The sequence below is a fragment of the Carassius carassius genome, chromosome 34 (genome assembly GCF_963082965.1).
Source record: "Carassius carassius chromosome 34, fCarCar2.1, whole genome shotgun sequence".
Lineage (NCBI taxonomy): Eukaryota > Metazoa > Chordata > Actinopteri > Cypriniformes > Cyprinidae > Carassius > Carassius carassius.
This window is the reverse complement of record NC_081788.1, coordinates 27,041,259-27,063,834: the sequence shown is the minus strand read 5'-3', so window position 1 is coordinate 27,063,834 and position 22,576 is coordinate 27,041,259. Positions and strand designations below refer to the sequence as shown.

The 22,576-nt window shown below is 36.9% G+C and overlaps 1 protein-coding gene across 1 annotated transcript in view; it reads left to right on the top strand.

The window, feature by feature from the left end:
- Positions 1-22,576, top strand: part of asic1a (acid-sensing (proton-gated) ion channel 1a) — a 36,016-nt gene that overhangs the window by 11,444 nt on the left and 1,996 nt on the right. The window contains exons 4-9 of the mRNA XM_059523318.1: positions 19,480-19,627; positions 19,700-19,827; positions 19,903-20,053; positions 21,181-21,237; positions 21,342-21,495; positions 22,207-22,298. Of these exons, the coding sequence (XP_059379301.1) occupies positions 19,480-19,627; positions 19,700-19,827; positions 19,903-20,053; positions 21,181-21,237; positions 21,342-21,495; positions 22,207-22,298 (730 nt within the window). The remainder of the gene's footprint in view (positions 1-19,479; positions 19,628-19,699; positions 19,828-19,902; positions 20,054-21,180; positions 21,238-21,341; positions 21,496-22,206; positions 22,299-22,576) is intronic.

Below are 22,576 nucleotides of genomic sequence, written 5' to 3'. Positions count from 1 at the left end.
TTAACATATCAAAGAGAAAATGGGCAGGATTATTACTTATGCCAGTGGTTCCCAAACAATGGAGGTATTGCAGGGGGGGGCGCGGCACGGCTACGGCTTCCCGGGTTAGTTACAATGCTAGCATAACAGCATGGACAAGTTTGTGACAGCGCTCCCAGCTAAACGCAAACCAGATGATGAATCTTCACCAAATGTAGTAACTTCAAAAGCAAAGACAAGAAAATATGACGAGGCACATCTCGCACTCGGCTTCACCAGCACAACAGTGGGTAAGGAGGAAAGACCACAGTGTGTTGTGTGTCTAAAAATACTAGCTTGCGACAGTCTGAAGCCGAACAAATTAAAACGCCACTTGGAGACAACACATCCCGAGCACAAAGACAAGCCGGTGGAGTTCTTCAGAAAAAAACTCACACAGTGTCGTGCACAGCAGAGTCGCTTTACTAAAGCAGCATCCTTGCCTGCAAATGCTCAACTCGCATCCTACAAAGTTGCCTACAGAGTTGCTCAGTGTAAAAAGCCACACACTATAGCCGAGGAATTAATACTTCCCTCTGCGATCGACATGGTCTCAACTATGATCGACGAAGCCACTGCCAGCAAGCTAAAGGCCATTCCTCTCTCAAACAATACTATCTCAAGGCGTATTTATGATATGTCAAAAGACATAGAAGAGCAGCTAAATGACAAGATACGGGACCGACGCTTTGCTCTGCAGATGGATGAGGCGACTGACAGTAATAAAGACTGCTTATTGATAACATACGTCAGATTCATTGATGCCGATGATTTGAGGGAGGATTTGCTTTTCTGCAAACAAGTGACGAGCAGAGCCACTGCAGACGAACTGTTTAAAATAATTGACACTTACTTGAGAGAGGCCGATCAGAAATGGGAGGACTGTGTGGGGATCTGCACAGACGGGGCTCAGGCCATGGCTGGGAGAAGAGGGGGGCTGCAAGCGCTCATCAAGCGCATCTCCCCTAACGTGCAGTGGACACACTGTATGACACACCGAGAGGCGCTGGCGTCTAAACAGCTGAGTCCCGACCTGCACGATGTTATGACGGATGTCATCACTACAGTGAACTACATTAAAACACGACCTGTCAAAGCACGTATTTTCTCTGCACTGTGTGAGGAAATGGGCTCCGACCACACAGCTGTTCTGTTTCACAGCGAGTCCCGATGGCTGTCACGTGGGAAGGTTTTATCCAGGGTCTTTGAACTGCGGGATGAGATCCGCATCTTTTTGGAGGAGGAGGAAAATGAACTTGCCCACAAGTTTAACAACAACAAGTTCCTCATGAAACTTGCGTACCTCCCCAGCGAGCAAGAAGTAGTCTAGTAGACGTCTAAAAGACGTCATTCTTAGACATCCAGAAAACGTCCTCACAGGAGCCAGAATGAAAGTTTTTTTGACGTCTTTTCTGGACGTTGTTTAGACGTAAATTAAAGACGTGATAATGACGTCATTTTTAGATATCCACTAGACGTCTTTTCTGGACATTGTATAGACGTCAATTAAAGACGTGCTAACGACGTCATTCTTAGACATCCACAAGACGTCCTCACAGGAGCCAGAATGAAAGGTTTTTTGACGTCTTTTCTGGACGTTGTTTAGACGTAAATTAAAGACGTTGTACAGACGTAGTTGTTAGACATCCAGAAGACGTCCTTACATGAGCCAGAATGAAAGTTTTTTTGACGTCTTTTCTGGACGTTGTTTAGACGTAAATTAAAGACGTTCCACGGACGTAGTTTTTCGACATCCATAAGACGTCCTCACAAGAGCCAGAAAGATAGTTTTTTTGATGTCTTTTTAGGACATTATTTAGATGTCAAAAACGTGCTAAATATGTAATCTTTAGACAGCCAGAATAAAAGTTGTATTAGATGCGTTTTCTGTAGAAATGTCAAAGATGACTGTTAAAGACTCGTATTAACATGGAAATCCTATCTGGACATATTTGCAAGGATCAAAATTCAAAAAAATGTTTGCTTCAAACAGTGGCATTGAGTGAGTTAGTTCTCACTGAGAAAAACCCAGTTACTCATTGTTAATGGTTGTCGTGTCATGAAACTGCAGACAGACCATAGACCTAAATTATTTGAAAGAATATGGATTAAATTGAATATTCAATTGAATAATTGTTTAGTTTATATACTAGTCTTGCATTTTTGTATCTTATCAATATAATTGTAATAAACTGCTTACCATTTTCCTGTAAACCAAACTGATCACTCCAAGAAATCATCTAAATTTCAAAATATATTTTTATTACTAATATTTAGTAAAACTTAAAACCAGAACAGCAGTATAAATTAAAACAATAACACACTAATACTTAAAACGAGAACAGAAAGTATAAATTAACACAATAACATAATAAAACTTAAAAGTCAGAACAGTAAAGTAATAAATAAAAGTGCTATAAAATTTTGTACTATTAGCACAGTGTATTTATTTATTTATAAGCACCACCCCCGACTCTCCCAGGGGCATGTTTAAGGTGGTCCGATGCAGCCGACTTTATCTGGGCCTCTGTGGCAGCTGCATCCCATTTCATGACAGCATCTACAATCAAAGCAAAGAAATCCTGTGTAAAATAAATCAATTCAAACGCCACTGTTGTGGTTTAGCTTGCAGCAGAGATACATATTATGCTTAGATGAAAATTTGAGTAACAAATCAATTAAATGAAATAGATAACAAATTAAGTAAAATTACATCAAGCCTGATATTAAGCATTCCACACAAATTTTTTTAAAATTACCATAATATAAATTCTTACCTTTTATTGCTGAAAACAATTTCTTGTCTTCGAGACCAATTTTCTCTTTTTTGCCCTTCCCCTTCAAATTAAATAGTGTCATTAGGTGGTTGGTGAAGAGCCTAATCCAATCCAAGACAAAAATAATATGCAATTATTCCACCACACGCAGAATTGTCTTCAAATTAAAAAAAAAAAAAAAACAGTGATTTTGATAGAGCATTGGCATTATACACAGCCACACTATTTTTACCTTCATCAAATCGCCTGAAAAGACACTATACAATATAACCATACAGATCTCTACATACATTAGACCTCTTAGCTGAGAAGCACATAGGGATTCATAAATTAGCCAGTGTCAGCCTTAGGCTGGCTACACAAATTGGCTGCGTCGCATGAGCCTGGCGTTTCTGTTGTGTGGCGGCTGCGTTGCATTTTCTATGTCTTTGCACACCAGAAACATGTCTGACGCTGCGCTGCTAGCCTTGTCTGTACACACGCATGTTTCCAATTGATTTACTGCAGTAGCACACTTCATGTTAAACATAAAAATATACTGATTTGATTTGAAGACAACTTTGGAAGTACTGACTTTTATTCAAGTATTTAATAAAAGTATTGCATTTTTATGTCAAAACCTAGACACTTTCAAACAACATGTAATCGCGTGAAAAATAAGCGTCGGTTCTATTTCTAGTATGCATGCGTTTTCGGTGCGGCATTCTGGGATTGGAGCCAGGCAAAGCCACGGTGCCACTGCAAATTAGCCTTAGGAAGAAATTTCTTTTGGTGTAACATACATGTTCAAAAGTTGTTTTAGTCGTACAACAGAAAACTCAGATTGGACAGATAGTCTAGCTAGCTGTATGGATTTACCCTGCAGAGATCTGAGGAGCAATTTACATAAATCGACAGAGCTTAAATTTATTTTAAAGGGGCATTCCACCCATTTGAACATTGTTTTTTATTTAAAGTGGGTCATATATGTAGTCGAAATGTAAAATAAATTTTTAATTTGGTGCCTTCGTGATCGAGGAAAGACAAAAAATAACTTCAGGACGCATTTGTATGAAAGACAACAACTCCCACAATGCACCACATTGCACAGCTCCGCAAGCCACTCCCACTAATCCAGAAAGCGCATATCTGCCTATAAGAGAAATCACTCTTCCGTCTACAAGGCTAGCTACCACCAGAGCTTGAAATTAGGGGAGAAATCCGTTATTTACCTCTTACACTTCCTCCTACAATGACGCAAAATGACGATTTTTGCGTCATTTTTAGGAGGAAGTGTAAGAGGTAAATAACGGATTTCTCCCGTTTCAGGGGAAAAAGAAAGAGTGTTGCACGACCATTCAATAGTATGACTGGGTTTCTAACAATGCAAAGCTTAATGCAAATGGGTGGAGTGTCCCTTTAAAGAAAGATAACAGACATCTGGCCGAAAAGAGTGAAATCTGGTGGAATTTCCTCTCATGCCCTCTTTTGTCCGTGAGCCCCTGTCTGTCTCTCCTTCTCCCTCTCTTAATCCTCCTGTTATTGTTGTTGGAAACCAGAAATAATGCTTTTTTATTCAACGTAGGGAATAAAACAGGGAAGTAAACCACTGCATTTTATTTTAATGACCATCCGTTTAAATAAAAGTGCATATGTCATCTCTAAGGTGGATTTGACTTACAAATTTAGCCATTTTCATAAAATATATGATATACAGTTTATCTTTTAGCACCATTTAGCCAAAAAACACCAAGATATAAAACTATCCATATTGCCAAGCCCTAGTGCACAGTCCTGCTCTTTACTTAAACCAACAACTAAACCAAACTACCAAATGAAAACAGATTGGGGATCTGTGTCTGTTAAGTTAATATGTAAATAAATACCTGTCCATCACTTTGTGCGTGCAGTCCTTCACATCTTTCCCACCCACTCTTGCCAGCTGACAAACCTATAATTAAAAAAACACATGAAAATATATTAATGGTAAAAAATGAGAACAGGGTCCAGTTGTTTGCTGCCCTAAAAAACATCACATGTAAACCATACAAAAATCATATGTATAATCATGAAATAATTGAAAGATTTTAACTCAAATATAAAAAAAATCCCAAAACATTTTATCAGCAGGTAAATACAAAAAGCTGAAAGAATTTGCTGGATCGATATTGAAATGTATCAATATATAAGATCTCTGCTGTATTACTCTGTTGCATATATTTTCTGGCATAAAATGCGACTCAGGGTGTGTCTCCTTACAACAAAATTAGCACGCATAATCTTTCGGAAGCATATCACCCTGACTGACTTGCAGCTTGGCAAAACAAAAACTTCCAACATTTTAATTAAAAGAAATACACTACAGTTTATACAAATTTTATTATAATAAGCAAAACTTCAGTTACCTAAGACATCACCTACCACTGCAGATGTGTTCTGTACTGAAGTGAAAAGTGGAAATAAGACCTGTTTTCCGGTTAGAACGTTCGGTGTTCCGCATAGCCCCCTATTGGCATTAGTCAAGTCCTAATTAGTCAAGTTAGTGCTGGGCGGTTTGACCAAAAATTTATATCACGTTTTTTTTTTTTTTTTTTTTTTTATGATGACGGTTTTCCGGTTTATGACGTTTTTTTATTTTATTTTCATGCATAGTCAGGTGTTCAATGCATTTTCTACTCATTGAGAGAGGAATTACTGCAGTAAATTGATTTAGGATGGTCTATTTTACTGTCATTAGTGAATATTGTAGAATATTTCCACACTAGTAAAACAGGTTTGCATGGCCCCAGAAAATTATGCTGTTGCTTACAAATAAGAGCCAGTCATGCTTCTAATGAAGTGAGGAATCAGAATGCAAAGACAATTGTAGTCAAAATTCAGAACTTTAACTTTTCAAATTTCACTTCTTTTTTATTTTTTATAAAAAACCAATACAAAAAAATAGAACAACTTGCAATACAGGTACATTACACAGTATTCAAGTAAATCTAAAAAGGAAATATAAAACAAGTGACTTAGTGAAGTTACAATTTGCATTAATATTACATACACTATCACACATACAATCTCGCTCTTTTAATAAGTGTTTATGTTGAGAGGAATGGATTCCGAATGGCTACTGTTCTCTGTCATTTTACATTGTTTCTGTGTTTAGCGTGAAAGCTCACGTGATTGCCACCAACTCGGGATAAAATTTGTGCAGGACAGTCGTGCCGTGTACCGGCTGCATTGATGCGAATGTGTGCAATATCTCACGACCTCCCAAGTGTCCGAACTTGCAGCGTGTACATCCGTAACACCAGAACACTGCCGTTTGTTTACCCTCACCACTGCTTGCAATCGCTGAAGTGCAACATTTTAAAGGGTCCGTCTGAAACAGTGTCGTGTGGCGCAGTGCAACGTTCCGACTTCCGAACGTTGTGTACTTGAATACATCAGTTTGGCGGTTTATTAAAAATTAACATCGTAACGAAAATATACAGCGGCTTTCGGTATGAACTGGTTTACCGCCCAGCACTAAGTCAAGTCAAGTCAGGTTTATTTATATAGCGCTTTTCACAATACGTATTGCCCCAAAGCAGCTTCACAGTACCAAATTAAAGGTAATAATGTAACAAGGTTTATTTCTAGTGGAAAAACACAATGTGATAATGTCTATGTTTATTAAGGATAATCAATAGGATTGTAAGCTCATTAGAGGTTGAAAACTTCTTACCAAGGTTTCAAATTTGTTTTTATCCAGAAGAGAAGCCTCCTCCCTCTCGAACTCTTCCAAGGTGTTAATCTTTCTGATCTCAATGCTAGATTTAGGCATGCTCCTCTGGAGTTTTTTGACCTCATCAGTGAGAGTCACCAGCTTTGTCAGCACTATTTTTTGGAATTCTGGCAATAATGAGAAATTAAGAAAAATAATAATAATTACTCACTATAATCATGGTTCTCTGGTAACAGCAAGGCATTTCAGTAAAAGTGTGCTCTCTAGCAATCCTAGAAAAATGAGTAACTATTCAATTTGTTACATAACACTATTTAACAGGTAAACTTTAACCCTGTATTTGACAAATCAGTTGTATTAAATAACAATTTTATTAAGAGATGGTTCTAGACTAAATGTCATAAATGCCAAAGCAATAAGATGAAAACCTGAAGTCTGATTCACCAGTTACAAAGAGAATGTAATGTTAATACATAAGTAATTAGTCTGGGTGTTACATGAAAATATTCTTGTACTTACTCGCTTCTGACAGGGGGAATGTGGTTGGCACATCCCTATTATAACTGGACTTTTCATGTGAAAGACCTAAGCAGGAAAGAAAAAAGTGTGTGAAGCGATCAATATATTTAGAACACTTGTACAATGTGCCTCATTAAGTGATACAACCAATGACATTCACCATCTATGGACCTACTTTCCACAGCCTGGGACCTGGGTACACCTGAGAAACCCAAACCACCAACATTAGTTATTCAGTATGAATAGTATTATTCATGCTAATTTGATATTCAATAAGACAAGCCAAATGTAACTGGCAATACTCACGACTGCTTGAATTGTCCCGGCCCACAGACCTGGATGAACCTGTGCAACCCAAATGTAGCCATTATCAATAGTGCAAATTACCCATGCTAATTTAATATTCAATAAAACACAACTGTGCCTGGCTATACTTACAACTAATTGAACTGTCCCGGCCCACAGACCTGGACCTGGATCTGGACGAATCTGTGGAACCCAAAACTGAAACATCATTTTGTCATGACCAATTAGTAACCTGCATGCTGATTTGAAAATTTAAAAATGAAAAGTTTAACTCACCACTAGTTGACCTGTCGAAGTCCAAAGACCTGGGTGTGCCTAAGCAATGCAGAGCAGAAACATCAGTGATTCATTATCATTAGTCCTAGTGACCAGCCTGCAATATTCAGCAATGAAAGGCTATACTCACGACTAGTTGTCCTGTCACGGCCCACAGACCTGGGTGAACCTAAGCAATGCAGAACAGAAACATCAGTCAGTCATGATCAACATTGTTAGTTACCTGCATGCTGCTTCGATAATTTAAAAATGAAAAGTTATACTCACGACTAGTTGACCTGTCACGGCCTGTAGACCTGGCTGTACCTAAGCAATGCAGAGCAGAAACAAACATTAGTGATTCTTTATCAACAGTCCAAGTGACCAGCCTGCAATATTCAGCAATGAAAGGCTATACTCACGACTAGTTGTCCTGTCACGGCCCGCAGACCTGGCTGTACCTAAGCAATGCAGAACAGAAACATCAGTCAGTCATGATCAACATTGTTAGTAATCTGCATGCTGATTTGAAAATTTAAAAATGAAAAGTTTAACTCACCACTAGTTGACCTGTCGCAGTCCAAAGACCTGGGTGTGCCTAAGCAATGCAGAGCAGAAACATCAGTGATTCATTATCATTAGTCCTAGTGACCAGCCTGCAATATTCAGCAATGAAAGGCTATACTCACGACTAGTTGACCTGTCACGGCCCACAGACCTGGGTGAACCTAAGCAATGCAGAACAGAAACATCAGTCAGTCAATATCAAGTGTTAGTAACCTGCATGCTGATTCGATAATTTAAAAATGAAAAGTTATACTCACGACTAGTTGACCTGTCACGGCCTGTAGACCTGGCTGTACCTAAGCAATGCAGAGCAGAAACAAACATCAGTGATTCTTTATCAACAGTCCAAGTGACCAGCCTGCAATATTCAGCAATGAAAGGCTATACTCACGACTAGTTGTCCTGTCACGGCCCACAGACCTGGGTGAACCTAAGCAATGCAGAACAGAAACATCAGTCAGTCATGATCAACATTATTAGTAACCCGCATGCTGATTTGAAAATTTAAAAATGAAAAGTTTAACTCACCACTAGTTGACCTGTCGCAGTCCAAAGACCTGGGTGTGCCTAAGCAATGCAGAGCATTGTCATTGTTCTCTGTATTGACAGCACTCCAAATGTACAAAAAAATGAGCTCAATGTTAGAATTGACCGGAGTTCTCCTTTAACTTAGTTGACATGTAGCTGCTAGTTGAAAAGTTACTAGTTAGTAGACTGTCTAAAGTGGACTATCAAAATAAAGTGTAACCAAAAAAACTTTATGATATTTTGAAAAACACTCACTATTGGTATTACCCTATTATAACAATGTTATACTTACAAAGTCCTTGATGGGACGTCGACTCAAGTGCAACACTGTGAGACAGCGACACGAGGAGCTAGCTTAAGTAGCTAGCGCGTCCATTTATAGGGAAAACAAATTGAATTACTTAACGTTAGCTGAACCGGGACTAACGAAAAAAAACTTTGATAACATTTCGAAAAACACTCACTTTTAGTATTACCATATTATAACATAATGTTACTTACAAATTCCTTGATGGGGACGTCGACTCAAGTGCAACACAGTGAGACAGCGACACGGAGACTAACGTTAAGCGATCTTAAACGTTCGTCCATTTAGAGGGAAAAAAAAACACTTGAATTACTTAGCTGAACCAACTGGGACTAACGAAATAAAAACATTATAATAACATTTCGGGAATCGCTCACTATTAGTATTATCAATAGTATAACATACTTACAAAGTTCTTGATGGGGACGTCAAGTGTAACACGATACAGCTAAAAGCCTTGGTGCAGAATGCGGCGGAGCATGCTGCGCGGACTGCAGTCACATATATCCGTCCGCCACAGAACTGATAAACTTGTATTCCGAGCATGTTTGATCATTATATAAATCATGTTATAAAAGTAAAAAAAAAAAATCAAAGTAATTGACACAGTTTGTATTTTTTATTATCACTATAAAGGTAGAACTATTTTTCACATGGGATCTAGGGAATCTTCTTGAAACCGGAAGGTGTACCCAATAAAACCGCCTTTTCCACCACACTTTTAAGAACAAAAACGAAAGGAAAAAAAAAACACTCTTATCCGAAAAACATCTATGCTTATCACTTTTAAAAATATATAATTTTACTAATTAGCATACACGTCATAAAAAAACACCAAAACAATAAACTATAAAATAAATTGACATTTGTAGGAGTATGGGTGAAATTTATTTTATATTTGGGCTTGCCCATGTTGCTGAAGGGGTCAAGGTGGTCAGGACAGCGCTCTTTTGGAACCCCAGGCCTTTAAAAATAACTTAAGGCCAAATATGTGGAAATTTACCCATCACCCTCAAACAAAGACAATGACAAATGGAAAAAATACAATAAATAAATAACTTTTTCTAGAATAAATAATTTAAAAACTTTAGAATAATAGTCGGACTGGAAGTATTTGTGTCAACGTCTACCATTCCCACTTCCCAAAAATCATGTGGTTATAACTCACATTATCAGTTATTGTTTGGTTTATTCCTCGCCTTGAATTTGAGGGACCAGATCTGTCAATTTGTGCCAACCTGCCTGTATCCTATAGGCCTACCTCTCAGAGATGATCAGATCATAAAAAATCATTAGTCATCCTGCCACTGCTTTCCCCATTGTGACTGACCTGCCTAAGTTTAAAAGAGCAAGGTGACCAAAATAATAAAATTATGTAGAGGGTTGAATGCAATACAATTGTGATATTGACAAGGAACTAGCGTCAACTATGGCGTCGCTCCTACAGTGTTGTGACCGTTTCGGAGTGATATATGATAAGTCTGATTTTGAAGATCTAATTTCAAAATGTTACTGCATATTGTAGTGTTTTTTTGCAAATTCAGTGACTACTCCACACAGCTGATCAACACAGGACCAGTTGACCATGTTCTTGGCCTCCGTCACCTTGACACGAATTAGGGTTACTCATTTTTGGAGGTGCACACCAAAGGAGAAGCTTGTTTATTTTGGAACTGTCTTTCACGTGGATATTTTGGTGGTACATTTTGTAAATTTTTATAAAATATTATGTGAATCCTAACTTTGAATTTAAATGTTTTCATGAATGTAAAAAGAAAATTGATAATTTTTAAATCTGAAAAAATTCTGTTAGCTAAATGTATTCACAAATGTAAATTTTATGCAGCCCTTTTTTTAAAGATTTAAACATGAAATGAAAATATATTTTGAGTATTGAGTTCTATAAGAAAAACTTAAAAGCCATACAGGCTGCGCAGTGTTTAAGGACCTTAATCTGGAATGAAAGACTTTAGGAAATTGGACTGAGGGACTCTGGAAATGTTATAACAATGATGATGGTTGTTTTTTTTAACAGCCTTTTGATTATAGTGGGCAGGCCACAGTGGCCGGCCTTTAACATATTTTCAATCATTAAATCTGGATGTTTACGAATGTTTAGATTGTGGCAAAATTGGACATCTTTATTCACATAATTTGTCGAATAATTCTGGATGTCAACGTACAGATTATAACCATATGAACGTATTTCCTCAACTAGTTCTGGCTGTCAGTGGACGTTTAGATTATGGCCAGATTGAACATCTTTATTCACATTTATGGACCGTTTCTGGATTTTGTTGTAGTTTCAGTCTTTCAATCAATCTTTCTGGCAAAATGACTTCAGAGATCTTTGATGCCAGAAACAATTAGACTTTATTTGAACAAACAAAGCCGAGCGCCTCCTGCAGAAAGGACACTCCAGTTCTGTGGGGTTTCACAGATAATATACCCACATCCCTTCCAAATATGGTCACCTCCTTTAGATTATTTTTGGGTGAGACTTTGTACCAGGTGTCTTTACTGAAATAACATTCTCAGGCCTTGGTTTTCAGGCCTTTGCTACCAAAGTCAACCAAAGTCATACACACAAAGGGAATAAATAATAGTGTACAAATGTAGGCCTATAAGTAAATTGCTTATTTTCTAAATAATAAAATCTTCAACATTGTCAACGGACGTCCAGATTATAGCCTATGAACGTCTGTTCAGTGGACGTTTAGATTATGGCCGGATTGGACATCTTTATTCACGTCATTTATGGACTGTTTCTGGATGTCAACGGACGTCCAGATTATAGCCAGTATGAACGTCTTTTCTGAACTAGTTCTGGCTGTCAGTGGACGTTTAGATTATGGCCAGATTGGACATCTTTATTTGCGTCATTTATGGACTGTTTCTGGATGTCAACGGACGTCCAGATTATAGTCAGTATGAACGTCTTTTCTGAACTAGTTCTGGCTGTCTGTGGACGTTTAGATTATGGCCGGATTGGACATCTTTATTTGCGTCATTTATGGACTGTTTCTGGATGTCAACGGACGTCCAGATTATAGTCAGAATGAACGTCTTTTCTGAACTAGTTCTGGCTGTCTGTGGACGTTTAGATTATGGCCGGATTGGACATCTTTATTGGCGTCATTTATGGACTGTTTCTGGATGTCAACGGACGTCCAGATTATAGTCAGAATGAACGTCTTTTCTGAACTAGTTCTGGCTGTCTGTGGACGTTTAGATTATGGCCGGATTGGACATCTTTATTTGCGTCATTTATGGACTGTTTCTGGATGTCAACGGACGTCCAGATTATAGTCAGTATGAACGTCTTTTCTGAACTAGTTCTGGCTGTCTGTGGACGTTTAGATTATGGCCGGATTGGACATCTTTATTTGCGTCATTTATGGACTGTTTCTGGATGTCAACGGACGTCCAGATTATAGTCAGAATGAACGTCTTTTCTGAACTAGTTCTGGCTGTCAGTGGACGTTTAGATTATGGCCGGATTGGACATCTTTATTCATGTCATTTATGGACTGTTTCTGGATGTCAACGGACGTCCAGATTATAGTCAGTATGAACGTCTTTTCTGAACTACTTCTGGCTGTCAGTGGACGTTTAAATTATGGCCAGATTGGACATAAATTCACAGTGTCATGAATCGACTAATTCTGGCTGTCAATGGACGTTCAAATCATGGCCTGGACGGACGGACGTGATATCAACCTGTTTTGTACGTCCACAGACGTCGCTTGCTCAGTGGGTCAGTGACATGTTTCAAAAACTCAATGAGCTAAATCCGCAGATGCAGGGCAGCAACACACACCTTCCACATCTGGCAGATAAAATCACATCATTCACAAGAAAGCTTGAGATGTGGGAGCAGCGAGTTACAGAGGGAAATATAGACTCGTTTGAGAACCTGAAGTCATTCATTGAGGTCAACAAGCTGCAGAACACAGTGATCCCATGCATGAAAGCTCACATCTCTGCCCTCCAAAAGCATTTCCAGAGGTACTTCCCAGTGCAGGATCCTACACAATATGACTGGATCCGAGACCCCTTCAGTGCAACACCACCTGCCGAATTCAGCACTACAGAGAATGAACAGTTCATTGATGTCACTTCTGATTCAACAATGAGGCTTGAGTTTAAGTCTAAGACACTAGCTGCATTTTGGATTGGAGTGGAGAAAGATTTCCCACTGCTAGGTAAAAGAGCTCTGGTCACACTCCTTCCATTTGCCACGTCTTACCTATGTGAGATAGGTTTTTCTGCTGTGGCCTCCATCAAGACTAAATACAGATCAAAGCTGGACATTGAAAATGAACTAAGAGTAGCAGTCTCACAGCTGCAACCCCGATTTGAGAAGATCTGCAGCATGAAGCAAGCCCACACCAGTCACTGAAAAGATGTGGACATTAAGGTGCAGTTTTTGCAGAGTTAAATGTTCAGGATTTCGTTATTTTCTTCAGAGAGCTGGTAAAGTGTAAAAGGCCACTTTCATGCAGGAATGGAGTTTATAAGAAGATGTGTTGAAAGCCATGAACACCATTACATGGTAAAATTTTATGATACATGATGCAGTGTCACTAATTGTGAAGGTGATTTGTCTTTTTTTTTTTTTTAGTTTTGTTCAGGAAGAAGTTGCCATTTTGTATGACTTACAATGTTAAGTAAAGTCCAGTGGAGTTTAGAAACAAAGGATTTGTATGTTTGTGTCAGTGTGGGGGGGCTCGAAAATATTCTTATCTTCAGAAAGGGGGGCCCTGCAGAAAAAGTTTGGGAACCACTGACTTATGCTATGCTGATAAAATAATGTTGAGCTCAGTTTTCAGAAATAAATGGAAAGCTGGCATTAAGGCATTTTAAATATTGCTCACTGTAATATACCACATTTCAGCCTGCCTCTCAAATATATCATAGAGGTTTGCACAATGAACATATTTAGATATCCAGTTTTCCTTAAAATAAATAATTTATTTCGTTTCGTTAATAAAAAGTTTTAAACTACATTACCCACAAGCCTCCGTCGTTCTATCTATGGAAAGGCAAAACTAGGGGCTGTTTCTTGTAGTTCATTGAAGTTATGCTTAGGGTTAGGGTTAGGATCTCGCTAAAGATGTCATTTTTCTCAAGATAGCAACACTTCATTGTTGACTTAATATATTACTAATGTGATGATCACAGCAAAACATACTTTTTAACATGATGCGCTGTTTAATATGGGTTAAAAGATGACATCAATGACATCAAAGCTGAGCAGCGGCGTCACACTTCCTTATCCATTTATGAAAGATGTCTTTCGTTTTTCGGCTGAAGGGATAGATTCGGTTAACAATAGATTAAGCTTGCTACTTATTAGATTCTGTTTTATTAACGTCTACACCTTCCTCCGTTGTTCAGCTTGACAAAAATTGGGCAATATTGATGTGCACATCCCCAGCAGTCGCATTTGTATCCAACAGATAGATTCCTCTCATTAAATATAAGACACATTTTTAAGATTTAGATTTTTTTTTTGACCAAAGACAAATATATTTACTAATCAAATTATGTGCTTCTAAAATTTACATTGTATATTACATTGTGTTTTTAAGTTAAAATTGTTCACATTTGTGTTTCTGTGATTTACCATTCTCTACCATTTGAACTCTAGGAATAAAAACAGAAAGAATAAATGAATGAATGAATGAATGAATAAACAAATAAATACATAAAGCATAATGAACATGCATAGTTTTGTAAGGATCTTCCAGTATTTATTGATATGTCAAACTCATTTAAAGACAGCGTGCCCAAATTACTACACTGCATCCTCTGTCACCAAGCTCGTTTTTGCCACCATAAAGAATAAAAAGGCAGTTATGTTGTAAACGTTAACTATTTTCAGTATGAAAATGCTTTTATTAAAAAACAAAACAGTAAATACAGTATGTCTTTCAGAGAACACTGGAAAAAGATCAATTTTCTTAAAAATTAAATTGACCAAAATGTTATACAACACAATGTAAATGTTTCAAACTCACAAAATAACACCATGAAGACATGCATGTCAAGTGTGCAATATCATCTATAAAACTCTATTAGCACAGCATCAAATAAACACTGATTGTCCGAACAATAGAAGACAGAGAATGTTTTCATCAAAACAAACACCTGCTACCTTTGACAGTAACATCATGAATTCACTTCATAACTGGAACTAGGGGATGACTATGTATGAATATCTCCTTTACTAAAACTCCTGATGAGAACTGATGCTTTTTTTAATGATAAAAGCATTAGGAAGACACCAAGTAAAGTTTACTGTATGAAGCTTGAAAAAGAGAACACAATGCTTTATCAATACGAAAAATCTACAGTGTTATCTGCAAACAATCCTGTAAGACAGAAAGGAAGGAAATATTATTAAATTACATTCAACTTATACATTACACTGGGTTTTGTTTAGACCATAAAAGCAGCCTCTGTAAAGATGCTGTATAATTAAATGTTAAATGCATCCATTATTGAAAACAACATAACAGAAAATAACAGCAGGAATGTTTGATAAAAGGGACAAACTATCACAGACTTACTGCTGCAAATATCTGCCTCCGCAGCTTTCTGCCTTCTTCATTTCTGAAGGAATACCTCTCCAGAAACACCAGTGGGCTGACTGCTTCCTTTACGTCTTTTTAGCTAAAAATAAAAATAATAAAAAAGTATTAATAAAAAATAAAATTGAATTATATACAGAATGTTAATAATGATTTGTGAGCATAATATTTAGATATAAACTGATATGAATGAACTGCAAGATGAAAAAATAATTTTTTTTATTATTTATTTCTTTTTAATTTGTTTTATCATTTTTGAATTTACATTAAAAGGTATTAAAAGCATGGTACAGAACATATGATTACTGTGATAACTGTCATATAAAAGCACATAAAAACACTAACATTACAGTGATACAAACATAGCTTGTTTGGTGATTATTGTATTGTTGTACTGATTACTAATATACCATAGCAAAACTACAGCTACTGTGGTAAAAACATGGTAAATGTCCCGTTCACTGTGTTTTAACTTCACATTTCATTTATTACTATTGTGTCGTGATTACCATGATTTTACTACAAATACAACTTACATCATTAAACCTGAAATTAATATAAAACGGATCGAAGGTCTATGGCACGTCACGTGACAGATAGAGTTTAATCACACTAATTAGCAGCTGTGTTCATTTATTTAAACACAATGAAACTCAAAGACAGCCGCGGATGACCGATATAATACAGCGATTAAACATATGGCGCTAATCTGATTAATAAAGAAGACAGAGTACATTTTATAAAAGGCATTAAAAGAGCGTATTTACGACTACTCACCCAAACTGTGGAACTGATGGCAAGTATCGCGATGTGTGCTGAATGAGACTTCTTGAACGTGATTTCATAGCGATAAACATGTCCTCGCGTCGAAATTCTGACGCCAAAAATTTCCCACTAAAAGCAATGAAGGTCGTAGTGCGTCGATATTTCGACGCCGAGAGGCACATTTGGCGTCATAAAATTCACGCTAAGGGCGCTTGACCATGCTTCGATTTTTGGCGCCTTTGGAGTGAGAATGGGTTGAAAATTGGGGGCAGAAATATTTTCTTTAAATAAATTAATACTATTATTTAGCAAAGATGAATTAAATCGACCAGAAGTGAAAGCAAAGACAAGTAGAATGTTAAAAAAAAATCTGTTCTTTTGAATTTTCTGTTTATTGAATAATCTTGAAAAAAATGTATCTCAGTTCCCACAAAAATATGAAGCAGCACTACTGTTTTCAACATTGATAATAATAAGAAATTATTCTTGAGCGGCAAATCAGCATATTAGAATGATTTCTGAAGGATCATGTGACACTGAAGACTGGAGTTATGATGCTGAAAATTCTGCTTTGTATCACAGAAATAAATTACATTTTAAAATATTTTCAAATATAAAACAGTTTTTTTAAACTGTAAAAATATTTTAAAATTTTACTTTTTTTGCTGTATTTTTGGTCAAATAAATGCAACATTGGCAAACTTAAGAGAAACCAGAAAATACTAGTCAAAATCACACACTCCTTTTTTCCTGCACAGAGATTTCTTTAATAACTAAAGTCAATTTTTCAGATCTTCAGTCGCAGATGAATAAATTAATTTACAATGAATAATCTCACATGGTAATGAGACAGTGATTAAAGTGCCTTTGCATGCTGTCTGTGCTTCCACCCCACGTAAATGATGTTTACAGTTAATCGTGACAGTTAATTGGACTCCAGAGTGTTTGCCGAAGGAGAGAGCGGATGATGGTGGTGGAGAGGGAGGGAGGTGTTTACATAAAGAATAAAGACCAATGAGAAATGCACAGGCTATCAAATACTAACTGACTAATTTATGCATCTTTAACACAATTAGCCCATTAAAATGCTTTTTAGACGTATATTAAAAAGTTGGTAGTGACGAAATAATAAGGAACTGAGATTTTTCTCATGTTTTTAGCGTGCTATGCTGATGCAATAATTGATGCAACAGTTTGCATTTTTCAGATGTGAGTGATGCTTACCTGTGCAATGTTCAATGAATGCAATGTGTCTTGTTTTCAATTTATCAGCCAAAGAACATGATCATTTATATCAGTTTGTTTCTCTGCCTGTCAGTGTCTTCCATCTATCTTTCTCTCTGCTGTTTAATGATTTCTCCTCAGCTCCTGCAGCGCACAGGTCTCTCATATCATGCATAGTCATGATTCAGGCAGTCAGACAGATTGGAAGGGGAAAGAAATTCTACAGGGTTTGTGGCTATAGATAACATATCTCATCCCGTCCTGATGAACAAAACTGCCCAGGGTGGTTTGTGCTGGTTAAGCTGATTTCCCAAACTGGCCTATAGCTGACAAGTGCCCCTAACCTTCGAGAAATTAACCAAAGAGAAGCAGGTTCAGTTTGGCAAGGCTGGATGATATTAGATAATATATATTTATTTTTTTTTGCAGGAAGATTTACATTGGTTATCTGACATAGTGAGATATCGGGCATTTTCCGGGTGGGCCAACGCACTTAAGGGGCATACAGAATGTTTTTATTTATTTATTTTTAATTTTTCGCCGAGGACCATCAGTACAATTTCTTTAATGCTTCTGAAAGTCCCTTTTGCTGTAAAATAAAATCACGTGACGCAGGTCTGACGGGTCACAGGAAACCTCTCAGGATCTCCCACTATGTTTTCACCACAGTCAAACAGATGGAGTCGTGCTCCAAGAGAAATGTCTTGAAACGCTTTAAATGTTTAATTAACGAATCAAAGAGAACACAGCGAGAGGGCCGAGTGCGGTGTGTGTTTGTGCGAGTGTTTCCGTGTTTCACACACTTGGATCTCTGTTTCCATAGGAACCGGCTCCCTTTAATAACTCTCAGCAGGTCTACAATGAACTTTTCATTTTTTATTCCTCTCCTGCTCTCTCATTGTTTATGTCTCATGTCAGTTTTCAATAATAGAGCGTTTACTAGAATTGCTACTCATGTAACTCCTGTAATACCTCTTTATTTCATTCGGATCATTTTAGTAGGGCTGCATGTCTTTTCTGACAGCAGGGGGAAACTACAAATGAAAATAATAAAGTGAAGCTGGAGGATTAAACATTATGGAAACATTAATAGATTTTAATATTTGTATGCAAATGAATTTTGTCACTGTTTCGGGCAATGTAATATGTAATATAATATCAGGGTCTGGAAGCAAAAGCAATCAAAAATCTTGAGTATAAATCATTATTTATTTGTCTCATGATCTAAACATAACATTTGTCAATTGATCAAAAGTGACAGTAAAGATGTGTAATGTTACAGAAGTTTTTAATTTCAAATAAATGCTAAAATATTAATCAGCTCAACTTTTTTGGTGGGGTTGCTAAACCACAAACTGAAATGTTGAGCCACGTCTATGTTTTCAACATTGATAACAATAAAAATGTTTATTAAGCATCAAATGATTTTTGAAGGATCATGTGACACTGAAGTCTGTAGTAATGATGCTGAAAATTCAGCTTTGCATCACAGGAATAAATTACATTTTAAAATATATTCAAATAGAAAACAGTTATTTTAATTTGTAATAATATTTCAAAATATTGCATATTTTTACTGTATTTTTGGTAAAATCAATACAGCCTTCATGAGCAAAAGAGACTCACCGACCTCAAACGTCAATATAAAAATAGCTACCAAATATATTAAATAAAATGTATCTATATTTTAGTTACAGTGATAGATGAACCATCTGTTGAGGTAGAGGTAGTGTTCCTCATAAACTAAGCTGACTTTTCCACATGCAAGCATCTCTCGCATTATCTTCAAATAAAATATTTTTTTGTGTGAGAAGTAACACCAAATGAACAATCTAGCCCTGGCCCAGTAGAAATAAACAACACAATTAGAAACAAAACATTATTATAAAAGGTTTACATTAGTTTTCTTTGGTGTGTTTTCAGGTGTTCACGCGTTACGGGAAGTGTTACACCTTTAACTCGGGTAACACCGGCGCGCCGCTGATCAGCGTGAAGGGAGGAATGGGAAACGGCCTGGAGATCATGTTGGACATTCAGCAGGACGAATATTTACCTGTGTGGGGAGAGACAGGTGAGGAAAACCCCAGGTGCACACTACTCCTACTGTATATCCTTCCTCTCACACTCTGGTTTTCTCTCACAGAGGACTCGTCGTTTGAGGCGGGAATCAAAGTTCAGATTCACAGTCAGGATGAGCCTGCGTTTATAGATCAGTTAGGTTTCGGAGTCGCACCAGGATTCCAGACGTTCGTTTCTTGCCAAGAGCAGCGAGTGAGTGTCACATTAATACATGCTTTATATATTTGTGTTTGTAGTTTCTTTACTCTAGTACTATTTCTTTTTCAGCTGGTGTATCTTCCTGCTCCATGGGGCAGCTGCAAGTCAACCCCGCCGAGCTCAGACTACTTTAAAGTGTACAGCACCAGCGCCTGTCGAACGGACTGTGAGACGCGCTACCTGGTGGAAAACTGCAACTGCCGCATGGTGCATATGCCTGGTGAGCCACTGCAATGATTCCAGCATTACATTTACAGCACTTTACTCTAATATTGCAGTAACTGTAATGATTCGCTTCAGAAGAGTCCATCAGGTCCGTGAAATAGTTTGAGAGTACTAAAATTACAAACACTAAAACTGAAATTACAAAAGCTATATAAAACAATCTATAGAAATATACTTAAAAAAGTTTATAAAAATTACAACACAGAAAGCACATAAAATGTTTCAAACAAAAATTTAATAAAAATGGGAAACATAAAAATTAAATGTATTAATTAATACAAAGTATAAAATCTAATACAAGAAAAAAAGTCTATGTCCTTCTCTTTTTCTTATTTCACTTGACAAAATGACAAAGTTCAATTTTAGTGTTTGAAGTGTTTATATAGTGGGACAGTAAATTGTCATAAATGCTTCAAACTGACCCCTAAAGTCTTTATAACATACTAGCAGTGCCTCTAAAAAAAGCAGAATTCACAACTGCGTTGAGGTCAAGTTGATCAAGCGAGTGAAACCTAATATTAAACCTGCTCCTGTTAAACTGCCACTGGCACTGAAATCTAATTTAGTTGATTACAGAAGGCTAAATTAACATATACAGTGTGGGATTTTAACTCGAGGCAATTTAAGGACTCTGTTATGATGCACAAGAAGTGCTTGAGGTTTTTAATACGTATTATGAATTGAGAAGGACTGTGTGTTAAGAAAATTTTGATCTTATGATTTATTTTAGTAATCTTTTATGTGCTTTTGTTATTTTTATTAGTTTTTTTGGTCACACTTTACAACAAGGTCTTGTTTGTTAATATCTATCTATCTATCTATCTATCTATCTATCTATCTATCTATCTATCTATCTATCTATCTATCTATCTATCTATCTATCTATCTATCTATCTATCTATCTATCTATCTATCTATTATACTTGAATGTATTTATTTCAATTAGTTGCTATGTTTCCACTTTTCATCCAGCATTTATTTTTATTTCAGCTTTATTTCAATGAAAATAAACTGGTTTTAATAGTCACCTTTTGAGAAAAGGCAATCATTTTGAAAATTAAGAAAATGATGACAGAATTTATTTTTGAGCAAACTATACTTAGACATGTACTGTCCCTGCAGGTGATGCGCAGTACTGCAATCCTGTGCTATATAAAGAATGTGCACATCCAGCACTAGGTAAGTAACTTCATGAATCAGTGTCAGAAACACAGTTTATCCTTCAGATGAGCCATGATTTTAATGTTTACGGTCCTATAATTTACCTTGTTCTGGTTGCACAGATTTCCTGGTGGAGAGGGACAGTGACTACTGCTCATGTGAGACTCCGTGCAACATCACGCGCTACAGTAAAGAGATGTCCTTCGTGAAGATCCCCAGCAAAGCATCAGTCAAATATCTCGCAAAGAAGTACAGCAAATCTGAGAAATACATAACGTGAGTGTGCTTTGTTACCTTGCGAAATACAGTTTTCCATCACAATGACTGTTTCGAACATTTCTTAAAGGTGCTGTATGTAATTTTTGACTGTACTAAAACATAAAAATGCCATGTTTACAGATAATTTGAGTTTAGAACTAGTTCACATACTTATTGTTCTGAAACACAATGCTACAGCCAGTTATTTCACTCTGAAATGTGTGTTCTGTGTCGGAATGTCTGTTTTTGTTTTAGTCGGTGTGATTCTGCTCATTGCCAATTCACCCAATAGGATTTCAATGGCCCCGGTTGCCAGTTGGCAGAAAAGAATAACGTATTGCAGCCATGGAAATGAGCAACTTAACGCTCAAACTGGATCAGAGATCGCAGGGTCTGCCCGACCTAAAAAGCCTCAGCACCCATCTAAAATGCTCTGTTACCAGAGGCATATCAAAACTGCAATAAATCACAGTTTAAAGCTTGTTGATTTCCATTATCAGTTTATCACTTTTTCCTGTTGTGTGTCCTTGATCTGGCAACTCACATGAGCATCAAGTATTACATACTGCACCCTTAATTGATTAACTGTGTAGATACCAGTACTACAGTGTGCTGTGTATTTTAAAAAAGACAAAAGTGTTGGATAATGTGTCACTTTAGCATTTTAATTGATAATCTGCCAAACTGGATTGCCGAAAGCATGCTAAACCATGTTGTGTGTGCTGTCAGGGAGAATGTTCTAGTGCTGGACGTGTTCTTTGAGGCTCTGAACTATGAAACCATTGAGCAGAAGAAAGCCTATGAGGTGGCCGGTCTGTTGGGTAAGTAAACACTATATATACAGTATATTGTACAGAAAATACTATTGTAATTTCAAATAACTGTTTTTATTTGAATATAATTAAATTAAATTAAATTAAATTAAATTAAATTAAATTAAATTAAATTAAATTAAATTAAATTAAATTAAATTAATGCATTTAGCAGACGCTTTTATCCAAAGCGACTTACAGTGCATTCAGGCTATCAATTGTTACCTATCATGTTTTCCCGGGGAATCGAACCCCCAACCTTGCATTTGATAATGCAGTGCTCTACC